The sequence below is a fragment of the Canis lupus genome, chromosome X (assembly GCF_048164855.1).
Source record: "Canis lupus baileyi chromosome X, mCanLup2.hap1, whole genome shotgun sequence".
Lineage (NCBI taxonomy): Eukaryota > Metazoa > Chordata > Mammalia > Carnivora > Canidae > Canis > Canis lupus.
The window spans coordinates 107,785,242-107,802,136 of NC_132876.1; the positions used below are offsets into that span (position 1 = coordinate 107,785,242).

The window sequence follows — 16,895 nt, forward strand, 5'->3', positions numbered from 1 at the left end:
AGTTGGTATGATATAAAGAGGCAAGTATGTGATTTAGAACTTCAGGAAATTTGAGAGTTAAAGGAGCTAAAGGTAATTTAGGAGCTAAAGGTAATGGTACACACGTGAAAATACATAAAATAATCATTTTTCAAGATTGGCTTTCCATTTTCTTTTTTTTTTTAAAGATTATTTATTTATTCATAGAGACAGAGAGAGAGAGAGAGAGAGAGAGACACAGGCAGAGGGAGAAGCAGGCTCCATGCAGAGAGCCCGACGTGGGACTTGATCCAGGGTCTCCAAGATCATGCCCTGGGCTGCAGGCGGCGCTAAGCCGCTGCGCCACTGGGGCTGCCCCATTTTCTAATTTGTTTCTGGTTATAGTTTAAAAATATTGTGTGACAGACCCAAATTAGAAACCATGTAAGGAAATAAAAGTAATTTAAAAAATGATTTTAATGTATTCTTTACATTGGCTTCAATAAAAGCCTTTCTGTACTAGGAGATAAAGGGAGATCTGAAAGAAGGGGGAAGAGATCCTAGTGGTGGCTAATATAAGAGGCTAATCCACTAATACAGAAAGGAATTAAATAAGGTACAAAATTTCAAGAGATAAAGGCTTAAGGATACAACTGAAGAAAAAATATTGTAATAATCAAAGATATTCCAACTCTAAGATGCAGAATGGGTAGGAAAATGCAAATAGATGATACAAAAGATTAGGTTCTGGACATCTCTGATTGCTTGTTCTCCATCTTTTCTTTCTCCTCACAACTGATAAAAGCAGGTGTTTACCCTAGGCTAAATGTTGGACCCCTTTCTAAAATTGCATGCTGTCTTCCTACAAGGATCTCTTTCCCAAGCTTCCACTACCAACTTTGTATATATATATGACTCCCAAATCTAATCATCCCTACTTCCTAGAACTCTGGTGACATACTTCCAACAGTTCAGTTCATCCATACTAATAGCTATGGAATAATCAAGCAACAATAATTCACTAGGCTATATTCTTCATATCTTTGTTACATTGCTTTTATTTGTATTTTCATCCTTAACAGCCCTATGAGGGAAACTATTTAACCCAGTTCACATGTGAAGAACTTGAAGCAAAAAGAGATTAGGTTTTCTCAGTCAATATTACAAATTTGTTTACGTGGCAAAGCCAGATTTCATATTTAAGTCTGTTTGATTCTAAAGCACAAAGCATTAGGAGAGCAAGCAAGCCCCACCCTCTAAATATCCCATTGGTAATTCAAATGAATGCAACATTTTGAAAATCAAACTCATTTAACATCAATAAAAAGTTCCCCATCATCCTCTCAAATTTGGAGTACGAGGTCACCTACAACCATTTCCCATCTCTTAAATCCACGTGTCCTAAAGAATAGATCCTTGTAACTAATGTCTCTTCTTACCACCCTAGTTCTGGCTTGCTTTACCTGATTGCTGGACCTAAAATAAAGTCCTAACTGGTCTTCTGCCTCTAGTCTTTTGTAGCTCTGAAATACTGCTACAGCGAGGAAGTGTTCTTTCCTTAAAATCCTTCAAAAAGCTCTCTAAAGGCCCAATTAAAGCATCACCCCCTCAAAAATCTTTGTCAATATGGCCACAGCTGTCTACTATTTCTCTTTAATGTGCCTCTCAAACTTTAGCATGTGTTAGAATCACCTGGAAAGCTTATTAAAACAGCTTGCTGTGTTTTAACTCTCAGTTTTTGATCCAGTAGGTCTCAGGTGGAATTCGCATTTTTAAAACAAGTTCTCAAGAGGGGCTGAGGATACTGGTCTGGGAACCAATTTTGAGAGCTGCTGTGCTACACCATGAGCCTCTTGAAGGCAGTGACTCGCCCATGTCCAGAATATTTTAGGTGCTTAATGTTTTTAAGATTAACGATAATAACTTATAGTCAGTTTATTTATCAGGTACTTTCTACGTAGTATGCATGCAATGGTGCATACATCAGCCTGAGCCTCATTTTTTTAATAATAAATTTATTTTTTATTCGTGTTAAATTTGCCAACATACAGAATAACACCCAGTGTTCATCCCCTCAAGTGCCTCCCTCAGTAGCCTGAGCCTCATTAAAGAGCACGAGCAACAGAAGAGATAAGCTGGTGAAGAAACACAGTAAAGAGAAGAACTTCAAATAAGGTGAGTAGAGGGTGCAATGGGGGTCCCCAAAAGGGGCATTTAATCCATCCTTGTGGGTTCAGGAAAGGCTTCCTATTAGCATAAGCTGAATTTCTTAGGTCAACAGATGAAGGAGATGTGGAGTGGAAAGAGGTGTGAGAAAAAGTATCACTGTTTTTAGCAACTTTTAGTTCTCTATGTGTGGAAGAGGTGGTGGATTGAACTATACACTCTTCTCAAATGCCACTTTCTTCCTCGGCCATGTCTCTGCAAAAGCATTCTTCCTTCTGTTTCTAATTTTTCTTCCACCTACAAAATCTTACCTATCTATAATGGCTCACAGTAAATGCAATATCCATCATAAAGCCTCTCAACATCTAGAAAGAACCCTATTTTCCTCCTGTAACTCTCATAGCACACTGTATCTCTCTAGTGGCAGTTTTTCACATACTACCTCTTATTAAAGTTATATATTTTTCCTCACACCCCTCCTCTCCACCTACCCTCACAAAACTGGATTTTGAGGGTTTTTTTAAACAATTAAAAACAGAGTCTTATTTGTCTGGATATACCTGCAAGCTTTACAAATGGTAGATACTTAATATCTGTTAAAAACTTGACTAGTGGTATCATGGTTACCCGAGAATGTAAGTGTTTCAGAGACAATAAAGTGCCTTGAAACTCCAATGGGAGTTTAGTTTAGTATGTAAAACTAAGATGTATAAAATTTTTCTCTAAATGAATATACCTGATGATACTAAAGCTATAATAGACGTTCCTTACACTAAACTACCAAGTAAACTTTCTTATAAGTGAACACTTGAAAAATAGTATTTGCATCTTGGATACCCCAGACCTAAAGACATAGTGATGTGATTATGAAAAGGAATATAACAGTGGATAAAGTTCCTATTTCATCATAGTAAGACTCTGCTTTATCATACACATTATATGAACACTTTTAAGTTTTTTTTTCTACCAGAAAAATGTTTTATAGTGGTTATAAGTAGTCCAAGTTTCTCAACATTTATTAGAATATTTCATTCATATTAATAAGCTCATGGGCTAGAATGAATCTCTTAAAAGCCACCATATGCATCTTATACAAATTATGTATTATTAGTTATAGATAATATGTTTTTCACATATGTTGAACTAGTAATATTATCTTCCTGACCATCTGAGGTAGCACAAGCCAGTGTCTCTAAGCAATGGCAAGTCATATTACTTATTAGTTTAGATGTAATCCCCAACCTGCACACTGAAATGTATTTTACATACAACACAAACCAGATTAAAATTTCCCAAGAAAGTCTTTAAGGTATCCCAAAAGTGTTAAAAAGCCAGAGGTTCTGCTTTCTTGTAGATGGGGCTTGTAATTCCTTGGGTGAAGGGCAACATAAGTGGCAGGTCCTTGGACACTGAGTTGCCCAGATTAGGTGCACAAGAGGCTTTGGGGTTGGTGCTGAAGAGATGAGTGGCTTCCTTTCCTCTTGGTACATAGAGGGAAGAAGTAGTCTCTGACCCCTTTAGGACATGCCCTACCCTAATTCCCAAACACCTGGTGAATTAGTTGACCAACATATGAAAAGAAACTCTATGCTATGGTCCCAAGAAGCCAAAGTTAAAATAAGCATTAAGGTAAGAATTTAAGCCTATCAACCCAGAACTTCTTTACCTTTGTCACAGCTGTATTTGGAGTTACAAGAAAGCATCTCTATACCTAGACAGGAAGATAGGACATTTCTTAAACTATTTTTAAAGTTATTATCCTTCACAAGACAAAGTAACAGATTCATTAACATTTATACATGCTCCTGTGTATACACAAACTCTTACCCACAAGTTGTAATGTATAAATTATACCTCTTCACAAAGGAAATTTCAAAGAGACTTGAGGTGTGCCTATATGAATGTCTGATGACATGAGCCATGCTATACCCAAACATCCTTCTACTCTTTTAAAAGCACTTTAGATACTTAATTCAATACACAACCCACTATGCTGTGACTAATGACACTCTGTCATTACCATATCTTTTGTTGCTGAGATATTTATTACAATGTCCTTCACATTTCTAAAAAGTTATTGAAATAACTAATAAATTCAACATTTTATATCTGTGACTGCCTCTTTCTTTAGCAAAACAAGCTATGTGAAAGAAATGTCATAGTTATAAACATTTCAGAAGTAATGAATTTTGATATACAATATCTTTCAAGGATCCTAGAACTATAAACCTTGGGTACCAAACTTCACCTTCACTTAAATTTTTTTCCACAAAATACTAATGAGAAGGTCTTATGATATTAAATTATAGTATTTGGAAATATCCTAATTCTGCCTTTCCACTCATTTACTGATTAGAAACAGAGATTTGCACATGGTTCATATACAAATGAATATAAGCTAAAAGGTATGCATTTGGTTAAGTAATTATACACAAAAAAGTGATTTAAATTCTAGCATTAAGTAATTAGGTAATCCACAGTATTCAGAAATGTCCTAAGGTGTAACTATTTTATATAAAACCTTAATATTGATATTTTTATAAACATTACTTTAGAAAAGGTAATCTTGGGACAAGATAAAAGGAATAAGCATTTGAAAAGGAACATGGGAATTAAAAGTATTATCTTCATTAGGGGAAAACCCCTACAATTTTACATTTTTATTCATTGAATGACTCTTCATCTCACATCCTCCTTAACATTAAAAGGCATTTATCCAGTGAAATAAGAGGATGCCAAGGCATTTTTAAATATATTTTTTAATTGAAGTTCGATTTGGCATTTGTTTTTTTAAGGCATTTTTTTGGTGGCTTAATATTGCTGTAAAACTTGGGCCATGCTGAGTTGCTTACATTTGATTTACATGTATGTTTTTGTGCTTAATATTTTCATGTGAATTTCAGAGTCATATATACAACGTGTGCACTATATTTAAAGAGAAAGCACAAAGAACATAATTTCTCACTGCCACAGAATGAACAAGTAGTCCAAGACAGAAAGCCAACTTGAGGACTACAATAAACTAGTACTTTTACCTATTGCACACCTTCTTCCTGGAGTCTTTTCCTCCGTAACTAATAAGTTGTGTAGAGCTACATGGGAATTTCTTGGTTGCCTCACGGGGAATCTCATGGGAGGAAAACAGTCATCATTTTTTCCTTTATGTTTTAGGACTCACCCACATAGTTTTCACCAAAAGTGACACATTTACATATCCTGTTACTTGCATCATCTCCTGTTATCTATCACGCATCCTAACTGCAGCCTTTCTATTGCTGGTGTCTCTGCTTCTGCGGCCAGCTGATTAAAAAACTGTGGGTACAGTTTAGCATCTTGAGCATACAGCTCTCTTTCCCTTCTTCCATTTCCATATGGTATTTTGTAATGTTGTGGTCTCTGAAGGCCAAAGGTTTATTTTGGGGACTTAATGGTTTATATTCATATATGCTATAGAAAACTGAATCAAAGCCAATGTTGTTTTTATTTCATTCCAAAACGTAAAATTGAGTGAATCTGAAAGCCTCTGCTAGGGATAGATGGAGGAAGAAGACAATCACATTACCATGAAAGGCTTTTGGGGAGAATCTTTGATCATATCATAGAACCTAACCCCCTCAAAATTAAGAACATATTTTAAAAGAACCATAATAATACAGGTTTTTAACTAAAAGTTTTAAAGATATTTACGTGAGTTAAATTTTAAAACAATTTTATGTTTACATATTAGGAAATTATTATGTTTCAGCCATTCCTTCCTATATTTCATTTCTGTTCTTCTTGCAAAGATACAGAAATTTGCATCTTAAAGAGTTATAGTCAACAAAGTTAGAGGATGAAACAAAGCACTGTAATCTAAAAATCTACAGGTCGTGCTTATAAGAATTTTGAGAAAGAATAATGAAAACATCTGTACTTATGAAAAATCATGCTTAAATTTAATTTAGGCATCCACATGGAGAAAATAATTAAAAGTAACCAAAACTCTGCTATTCAAAAAGTGACATGCTTAAAAATGTACAATTTTTGCTATTAATAATGTTTATATCATTTACTGTCAGACATTTAACAGACATGTTTACTTGAAAATACAAATACTGCAATAGATGTCCATATATATCAAGACAAAACCAAAGCATGAGTATATATGCATATATATATATATATATATATATATATATATATATAGCTAAATAGCATTCTAAACCTTTATTAATAAAAAATTTAATTTAAGAACTTCCATAATGGCTAAAAATACTTTCACTGTAGCAGTTATCTTTAGAAATCATTTTACCAGAAATCCAACAACTCAGACAAAAATAGTAACTCAATGTCAGCTCCAAATGGGGCCATACTGAACTCTCGGCCATTCGTTCCAATTTAAAAAAATTCTTTATTGCCCAGTATTAGGGTTGTAAGATGAGAGAAATGTAAAAGTAATCAGTGGTTACATTACCTAAGATTTCAGCCATGAGGCTGATCAGAATATTAATTTAGTGGATGAAGCCTACATTTGAATCCTAGGGCTAAATAACCTGAAAAGAATGTAAGATTATTATCATTATCTCTTGAATTTCCTATGTTATGGTGCTTTAATGTGTTTACCTTTCATGCAATAATTTTTATCTTTTTCAGACAGTTATCTACTAATTGCCCACCCCTACTACAGACGGAAAGTGAGTTAGGCAATTGTGACCAGCTGACTTTTTGCCTTTTCCATAGGGGTAGGAAAAGGGCTGCAGTTATTGATACTAATTTGCAAGTGAGTCACACACTTAATAAGCTGAAGCAGGTAAGAACATCAGCCAATAGACACATTTGAAACATACATAATAATCACTTATAAAAAAACCTCTTAAAATTCCATATAAATAACTAGATCATATTTACCATATATTGATAACAAAAGATGTATATATACTACTAATAAGAATAAATCAGGAGTAACCATTTTCAAAGGCAATTCCATTTTTCCTGGTGAAGCTAGTAAAAAGTATAGAATTAAGAAATAAGTCAGGATGTAGAAATCTGCAGAGAAAATAAATTGGTTAACAGCAAGTTACCATTGTTAAGGCATCATACAACTTATCTCCTTTATATAAAGACAATGTAATAAGCTTCAGTTGGTAATATAAAACTCATAAAATACTATATTGGATAATAAAGTAATGAATTGATTTTTCTAGGCAAAATAAAATATTATATAGTTTATAGCAATATGTGGCACTTCAAAATCAGTTTCCACATATTCTTATCAAATCTGCAATGTTTAATGCAAAATAGAAAAAAAACTATGATAATCTCATAAACGATCTACTATGTAAGGCAGAACTTGAAATAAAATATTATTATGAGTAATTGAAGTCTATGATGCAGTTTCCTGTAATTTTTGATAAATGACTCTTCATGATTTTTTCCTTCCAAAAGAGAACAATTCACTTCCTGTTTTGAATACCAATTTCTTAGAACCCTAACAGAGTTATTTTATGGTATTTTCATAATCATTCATTAAGCAAAATGTTAAACACCATGCTAATATATTCAATCTCTGTACTCCAGCAACATCTTGTGTTTACAGGAATAAGACATGAGATGCACCAGAAATACTGCCATTTGAGGTCTCAGTTTTCAACATTTTGGGCATAAGAAATTATAAGACAAATACTTCCTCATTTGAGAAGGAAGAACAGAAGAATAAAGAATAAAAATGTGAACAAGGTGAAGAATGGAGGAAAAACAGTGAAGTGAGAAGTGATAAGGATGGTAAAGGAAAGGAGAAGAAAACGGAGTTAGAAAAAAATGTTAAAGAACAAAGTCAACATTTTAGTAAATTTAAAAAGAGAGAAAGAAAGGGCACATCTGGTGTTAGTCAATATCCTGGTATTCATTCCATTCAATGAACCACTCCTTCCTGCTGAAGTGCAGGGACTGGGAGGTAGGGTGAGAGGGAAGGAGGGGAAGGGGGAGCTGGGCTTTAATGGGTCACCACATTTTGCATCCGTTCTGATAATGCTGGCTTCCCTTGTAAATAGTACTCTTCTGGGGTTGAAGGAACAAGAGGGTGAGGACAAAGTAAAAAAGGAGAGACTAGTGGTGAGAATAAGAGAGACTAAGGGAGATACATTTGATAATTATATAAATGAAGTTAGAATGACCTTTCCAGATGACTCAACAGTCCTTTAATATGTTCCCTTCCTCCAGCCACCACTGCCACCACCTGTAAGTCTGGTTGAGCAAATGTTTACCACTTGAGGGATAACAAAGACCATTAGCTTATAGTACTCATCTTCCATTTCTCACTAATCATTGTCCAACATCCTATTTGCTGCAATCTATCTTTTTGACTATCCCAACCTAGTTATTTTTCCATCCCAGTAGCCTTTATGGCTACATATATTTTGTGCCAGAGGGTAGTCACCAGGTTTCAAGAGACCTTTCAAAGTAATAGTGAATATGTTTTAATATTTACACAAAATAAGAGGAAATTTTCCAAATGCTGGATTCAACCACCACATACCCCCTCCTTTTAATTGGTATTCCTAAGAAGAAAATATCTGTTTTTAGTATGGATTGAATCTTTAAAACACTTACACACCAAAAACAGTATTAACATAAAATTTAACAGATTCATTAGGAATATGCCCCAATAGATTTAATAACTATAAATAGTCTCATCAGCTAAAAATACGTGTTAAAAGTGCATCATGAGGGCAGAGTTGCTGGTTCAAACTATGCCGAGGTATCTCCCAGAGAGAGGGATGTAGTGTCAGATGAAGTGGAAAAAATCTTGGGAGATTCCAGCAGCTTTGAGGAGTTGGATCTTCACTGGCGGGGAAGACATGCAATAGGACTCAGTCTGCTTTGCTTGGATGTTCATGATTTTTTCTTCTTCCTACCTGGCAGCCACAGTTTCTCAGCCACAGAAGTATGTTGATTTGCAAAGCTTAAAAGCCATTTATAATAAAGAATATAGCAATATGAAAAATGACATAAAACTTCCAGTTTCGTTTCAAATAAGAAAATATACTTTTTGAAAAGAGAGCAAACTAGAAAATACATACATCTAATTGGACATCTCAAAGATATACCATACTAGCAATTTCAAAAAATAGTACTTGAATTTATCTGTGAGTCATTCAACTTTCTCAGACCCTAGGGAAAAATTTCAAACTGCTTCTCTATGTATTTTAAAATAAGAAAAGTTGTCAGATTTTATATTATATATTACTACCTTTAGCAGTAGGAAATTTATAGAAAAATACTAACTAGGCTGATAACATTCAAAATATGATTGAACTTTAGTCTTCACTATCAAGTCTAAATTGGTATAGAACAATATTCGCAATTATCTCGCTATTCTGGTCAATTACTTGATTAAAAATAATATTAGATAAGTATTCCAAATGTATCAGGCCACACCTTAATGTAGTAATTATATCATAACCAACCCCTACTGTCTCTGGTAATTAATGGAGGGACAGAAGGGGTAATTGTAGACTACAAATAATTTATACTTGTTTCAACTAATTTACCTACCTACCAACTCTTTTACAGTAAAAAAAAAAAACAGATAATTTCCATTTCATCATTTTTGTATATTATCTAGTAAGAAGTTAAAAGCACTGTACAGACCACAAAGGAGGCAAAAGCAAGAAAGAGAGAGCAGACTAGGCTGCACTTAATAAAATGAGCCATTCTTACACAAATAGGCCTCTCATTTGAACACAAAGAAGACAATCTGGTAATTGATCACATTAGTAAGGACGGCTAGTTTTAGGGAATTCAACATATTCTCCTGTCAGAGAATGTCTCTATTATCATCCAAAATCAATTTGGAGGTCCTAGTAGCAGTCTGCTAAGACCAGACTCCAGTTGGCTCAAGAGTGTTGCAGGTAAAAGGGAAGAAGGGAGGTTGGAAAGTTAATTTTTATTGAGCTCTTAATGTGTGCCTGACATTGTGATAGGTGTTTTACGTAACTATCTGAAGGAAAAGAGTGAGGAAGTAGCAAAAAAGTTAAATTTCTAACCCATTTCTAATTTGACTTCAGTTGATACAGTGCCCTAGTTACGTAAATTCTCATTTCCTTTCCTCTTCTCTTACCCTTGCTGCCCTTCCCCCACCCAATCCAAAAAACGAAGACCTTGGAGTCAGAGTTGCAGGTGAGTTATTAATTCTGAGTCTCAATTCCCACATATACCTTCTTTGTATAATTATTTTAAGTAGTAAGTGACATAAAATATGTAAAGTACTTAACATGATGCTTGGCACCTGTAAGAACTCAGTAAACGTTGGTTGTTATTATTATTATTATTATAAAAAGATAAGCTTTTGCTTAAATAGTTACTATGATTCACTTAAAGCCATCAGTCAATTTCAGAGCAAAAACTGGAAGCAAGTTCTCCCAACCATCATTCTATGTCATTTTCAATATTTTAGAATATTCCTGTGATGCAAAGATGTATTTATACATTCTCACAGTATTTAAGTATCACCAACCCATATAGATTTTATTAGTTCACTTGCAGTCCTTTAAGGACTTTCATATTCATTTGGCAAACATCAGAATCTTTGCACCAGAAAGAGTATCCTTTAAACAATTTTATTTTTCCTTAGAGACTAATTTCTACCCACTTAGAATTGACCAACCGGAAATTGGTCCCAACTATTGAACAGATGTCATATTTGTTCAGGTCACATTGCAAAAATGGAGGCAGCATGAGCATTACAAAAGGGAGAAGCTGCTTGTCTACTAAAGCAGCTGCTTTATCCCACTGCCCACAGCCTCATCCTAGAGGACAAGAAACTTTAGTTAGGACAACCACTTTGTATAGTTTCTAGTAATGACAACTTTCTCATTATCAAAACTTGTCATAGTGTGGAAAGGCTTTGCTGATGACCAGAATTCTGCATTAATTACTATTAACCTAACACCTACATGTTTAATTTTTTAAACTTTGATTAACTTTAATTCACTTAGTTAATGAACCCATTGAAGAAACAGTGTAACTTTAATTATCAGTGTTCAGGAGCCTCTCCACAATATTACAAAGTTCTCAGTTTACTCAAGGCCAAAAATGAAATGGCTTCTACCTTCACATCAGAATCAATGAGAAAGACTGGAGTTTTTCTTTTTTCTTTTTTCTTTTTTTTTAAAGGACTGGAGTTTTTCACACCAGTCTTCTTACCCCCAAAATATAGCCTTTCCTTCTAAAAGTTTCTTCTATCGCTAGAATGGGCAAAAACAAATTTAATTAAAAGGTACACTAGGAAACAATTATCCACTCTGAAGGGTTAGTGAGCTATAGTAGAATATTTACCAAAAAAAAAAAACAACATTTTTTTCAAATGAAGTTTGTTATATTAATAAACAGATTATTTTAACTTAATTTGTTTTAGAGAATACACTTTATTTTGGCAGATATAGAAGACAAAAGTAAATCAACTGAGACAGAAAACAGCCCAAAGTGAAAATCATGTGATGTTCATTTTCTAAACCTAACAATAAGAAAAATAGCCCTTGAAAGTCTACCATTGACACAAAAATCCACTGTCAAGATCTTAGCCTGGAAAGGGATTTGTGAGGTTCACAGAGCAAGAAAATTTTATGAACTTATGTAGCTACATGCAACAGTTTTAAAACAAAAACTGTTGTCCCCTTTAGGGAAATGAAGAGCCAATTTGGCTATTAATGTTTAAATTGTTCAAAAAACTGACATTTAAAATAAGCCAATCTACCACACACTTCAGTGAGCAAATCAATGTTAAAGTAGATGAATGAATGTATGCCCTTACAAAACATACCTACTAGGTAATTCCATAGTTTGTAGAGTAAAACTTGTAAATTTTATCCAGGAAATGTTGAATTTCGTGCATCATCACATTAATTTCTAGCTCCAAATTATTATCTTGGTTCATGGGGTGTATAACATTATCTTGCACCTGTCTATATAGAAATGCACATCTAACCTCAGCCAACACTAGTATTTCTAAGCCTTATATTAAAACTATGTTTTTTAAAAACTATGCCTTATCGTCTGTCCAATAATTAAGAATATTCATTCAACTATCTTAAAGAAGGCTATTCGATCATTTTGTACAAACAGCCATTTCATTTTATTGGTATTCTTTGAAAGCTTTAGCAAATCTTTATATCAGTTCCTCCCACTGACTCATAAGGTAATTATACATACCACAGTCTGATGATTAACTTGAATCACTTCATCGCCAGCATGGATTTTCTTGCACCGATCTGCAGGTGACTAAAATTAACATAACAGAAATGATAAAGAACATAAATTTTACCAGTCATTTCCTTCACCTGAAAATACTACAATACGTTCACCTCTTTAAATTAGATCAAGAAATTAATCTTTAAAAAATTAAAAATGATTACTAGTGTTTAATGTATTATTGGCACTGTATAGATAACTAATAATAGAAAGCAGAATTTACTTTAAACGTGATTTCCAATTTATTTATTCACTTCCAATTTCCAATTATTTCAAAACAAAGTCTTGATGTAATATTAACCTCAATTCAACAAATTTTGAAATTCACAAAAGAATGATCTGTCATAGGTCAGAATTCAAGATAAGAGGATATTCCAGAGAATTCCAGTTAGTCAAGTAATAATATAAGTATACTCTTAAGAGGGTAGTTCATCTAGGATATGAGCTCAACCCTAAGAATGGTATCACAACAAGAAAAAAAATTTTTATAGCACCTTTAGGAGTTAGGCATATTAACAAATCAGACAAGTACCATGCTACAATTATGAAAGGTTTGTAAATTATTACTGTAATAGGGCTATAACTATACTCAGTCCCTGTGCTATCTGGCTCACAATTGATCTTTTTAAAGAAGAGTATAGAAGAAAAATATCAAGCCAATGGTTCCAGTCATGATATAAAAGAAAATGATAGTTGGCATATAAAATTGAAAGAAACTGAAGCAACTTCTTTCATAGATAAGGAAAAAAAGTAAGTCATATAAATTACAGACTTTCAATGTTAAATGGGACCCTAGAGATCATTTTGTCCAAACTTCTCATTTTACATAAGAGAAAACTAAGAAAGTAGGGCAGAGCAAAGCAAAATAACTTAACCACTTTAGTGAGCAGCTTTATTAAGACTGAGCATAGATCTCCTAATGATAAATGACTGAGGTACCAAAACTAGTAAAATATTTCGAGAAAAAAGAATTAAATGATGAGCCATTAATATATGGTTCATATCTTTACTACTCATAGGCTGAATCTTTATATGATCACTCACCCATTTAGCAAATATTACTGAGTAATGAATATGAGGAGTACATAGTGCTCAACTTTTTTTATATAGACCCCACACAATTCAGAGGTGCATTTCTATCAATTCTTCAAGATACAGTTCAAAATCATATCTGTGATTACTTCTCTGGTTTTATTTGGTGTCATTGATGATTCTTTCCTTTATCTATACAAATTTTACTACCTGTTTACACACACACACACATACACCTAATTTAAAAATTCTTTCAAGACCTAGCCCTATGCCTGGAACATAGCAGATATGAAGCAAAGGTCTGTTACAAGAACAAATAGATAAATGAACGATTGGAGGAATGTACAAATAAATTAGAATGATCAATTAGTGATCAGGAGTATAGTATACATTATCTCACTCCATTTTAAAATTGTAACTAGTTGCTAATATGCATATAACTGCTATTTTGACCCCATATTTAATACCAAATGTGAAGCCAGTACAGCAATCCAACTGCAATGTATATTATGTGTTTTTACTATTCTCAAGAAACCAAGAGAAGTGAGTGGGAAAAAAGGCAATAAATGATTAACATAGTAAGTGAATTAGATGAAGAGAATGTTGATTTTTTAAAAAAGAAAATGCTGGTAAAATACTGAGATCTATGAAAACTCGAGATTAACCAATTCCACCCCAATCTTCCTTGAAGGAATACAGCATAAACATGTAACCTGTCAGAATTTCTAAAAGAAGCAATATTCAAAGCTCAGCACCTTCTTAAGAGCAAGATGGAAGTCTGGGACAACTGAATGGAGAAATAATGATTTATTATACTATTCAAATCTATTTTAGTGACATGTTCAGATTCAATACGATCACTTCACATTTCTGTAGCTCTTTATAGCACAGCCTTTTACATCTATTAGGTTATTTGATTTTCACACCAACCTAGTGAGGTGTGTAGTGCAGATAATATTTTCAATTTATAGCTGAGGAAACTAAAGCAATAATAGGGTCAGTGACTTGCCAAAAATTATACTACCATTAAGATGCAGAACTAAAAAAAAAAGATGCAGAACTAATTGTAGGACTCTGGAACCTAGTGACTCTAACCCACTGCTTGCAGTGGTTCTCAAATTTGAGAATGTCTCAGAAGCACCTGTTAAAGCAAAATCTCTTATTAAGAAACAGGCTGGTCTCCAGAATTTCTGATTTAGTAGTTCTGGGGTGGAATCTGAGACTTTGTATCTCCAGCAAGTTGCCAAGGGAGGCTGATGCTGTTGATCCAGGGAGGGACTCTGTTGTGAAAACCAGTGAGCCAGCAAGTTGCCAAGGGAGGCTGATGCTGTTGATCCAGGGAGGGACTCTGTTGTGAAAACCAGTGAGCTCTATCATGCTGGCTCTTCACTGAATTGAGCTGAATTATAATGCAGTATTCAGAAAGACTGAATTATCTGATGTTTCTTTCTTCTATAAGTTTCTTAATATAACTAACCTATTTGACAGATGGAAGTAGATTCTTTTAGATGTCAAAATAACTTGTCATAAACCAGAAAATAACAAAGACAGATCTCTGGCTATGAACAGAAAACATCTGATTTACTCTAGGTAAATAGTTACTCTAAACTAAATAAAATGACTGAAATTCTTCCCAAACCAGTACTTACTAACTCAATGTGTCTTTTTATTTTTTTCTCCTTATTTGTTCATGTCCTCAGAAGTCAATTTCAATTATGTGAGATATATAAGTTGTTTAATAATAAAAAGCAAAACACACACTATAGTCTGAAATGTTACAATACTTACATTTTCTGTAGTTCCAGTAATTACATGGAGGCCATCATATGTTGATTTAATATACATACCCTAAGAAAAAGCATCAGAAAAAAAGTGAAGTGATTGGAATGTTTTCAAGTATATTATAATCCCATTTACAAAAAAAATTTATCCTATCAAAATTGCCACATGTCCCATGAATCCATATTCAATGATGCTATGTTTAAACTAGTAAAAAAATTCCTATCTGAACGTTCTGGTTTCTAAAGTTTGCCTGAAGAAGCCTGTACTCAACCAAATAATTACTTGATAAGTAAATTGCCTGTGACACTTATAAATTGTAGCATTGTAGCATGGTAATTCAGTATTCTGGAGAAAGAACACAACTCACTCCCCTAACTGTCCTTATTATTTGTTCTGTGGCAAAGTAAAAGTTATAATGGGAAATTCAAATATTAGTTATTAGTGTATTATACTTAATACATATTACACAACAAAAAGTAGGTTTCTATAGAGCCACTTCAAGTACTACTTGAGAAGAAGAGTAATAAAATATTGTTAATATAAACTTTTCTATAGCTCTATTATGGAATCCTATATTTCCTGCCTTTATTTTCATTGATGAAGTTTTTTTTAAAGATTTTATTTACTTATTTATGAAAGACACAGAGAGAGGCAGAGACACTGGCAGAGGGAGAAGCAGGCTCCCTATGGGGAGCCCGATGTGGGACTTCATCCCAGGACCCTGGGATCATGACCTGAGCCAAAGGCAGATGCTCAACCACTGAGCCATCCAGGTGCCCTCTCATTGATAAAGTTTAAAAATTATATCCAATCACTTATATATCAATAATTAAGAGTTAATGTGTGGCAAGCCCTCCTCCTAAAAAAGAGAGTGAGGTTCCACTTTCCACTTAATAAAGCTATTTTAGAAAATGCTTGATTACAATTGAAAGATTATCTAGAAATCCTGAAATTATGTAAGCTTTATGAACAAACAAAAACTTTATTTTTTAAAAAGATTTTATTTACTTATTTATGGGAGACACAGGCAGAGGGAGAAGCAGGCTGCATGCAAGGAGCCTGATGTGGGACTGGAATGTGGGATTACACCCTGAGCCAAAGGCAGGCGCTCAACTGCTCAGCCACCCAGGCATCCCAAACAAAAACTTTAAATTATAGATAGTGATAGAACTTGAAAAAAATCACAAGAAAATATTCACATTGTAAAAAAAAAAAAAAAAAAAAAAAGAAAATATTCACATTGTAAATATTAAAATATTTTCATTTAAGTAAGTAAGAAAAAAAGATGATTCATGGAATGGCTTTTTTTCCTCCCTAAGGAAGATTCTGTTACTTTTTTCTTTGGGAAAAAAAAAATTACCGAAGTTTTACATACACTAGTGCTTTGCATTTTAAAATATTGATTTCAAAAATAAAAAATATGAATTTTAATAAACTCAAAGCCTACAATATAATGGATTTAACAATAACCAACAATATTTCAGAAAAGCACTAATTTTAGTACTTATGTAGGCAATTACTAAAATATTAATTTCCCATACCTTTCGGTTAATTATACATTTATTATTTAAAAATATTTAAATTCAATTTGCCTACTTATATATTTAGATAAGTAAATGTACATGTATCTCCGTTGAAAATAAGTAAGAAATAAAAAACAAGAAGCAGTAAAGTTCATGGGATGGTACTATTAAAAAACTGAGTAGGCTTGAATTCTTAAGTCATTTCAG

At 33.4% G+C, this 16,895-nt stretch overlaps 1 protein-coding gene across 5 annotated transcripts in view; it reads right to left on the reverse strand.

Moving 5' to 3' along the window:
- CNKSR2 (connector enhancer of kinase suppressor of Ras 2) overlaps positions 1-16,895 on the reverse strand; it is a 277,033-nt gene that overhangs the window by 121,709 nt on the left and 138,429 nt on the right. For all 5 annotated transcript variants that reach the window (XM_072818027.1, XM_072818026.1, XM_072818029.1 and 2 more), the window contains exons 7-8: positions 15,172-15,231; positions 12,313-12,381 (exon numbers count right to left, since the gene is read on the reverse strand). In XM_072818027.1, the coding sequence (XP_072674128.1) occupies positions 12,313-12,381; positions 15,172-15,231 (129 nt within the window). The remainder of the gene's footprint in view (positions 1-12,312; positions 12,382-15,171; positions 15,232-16,895) is intronic.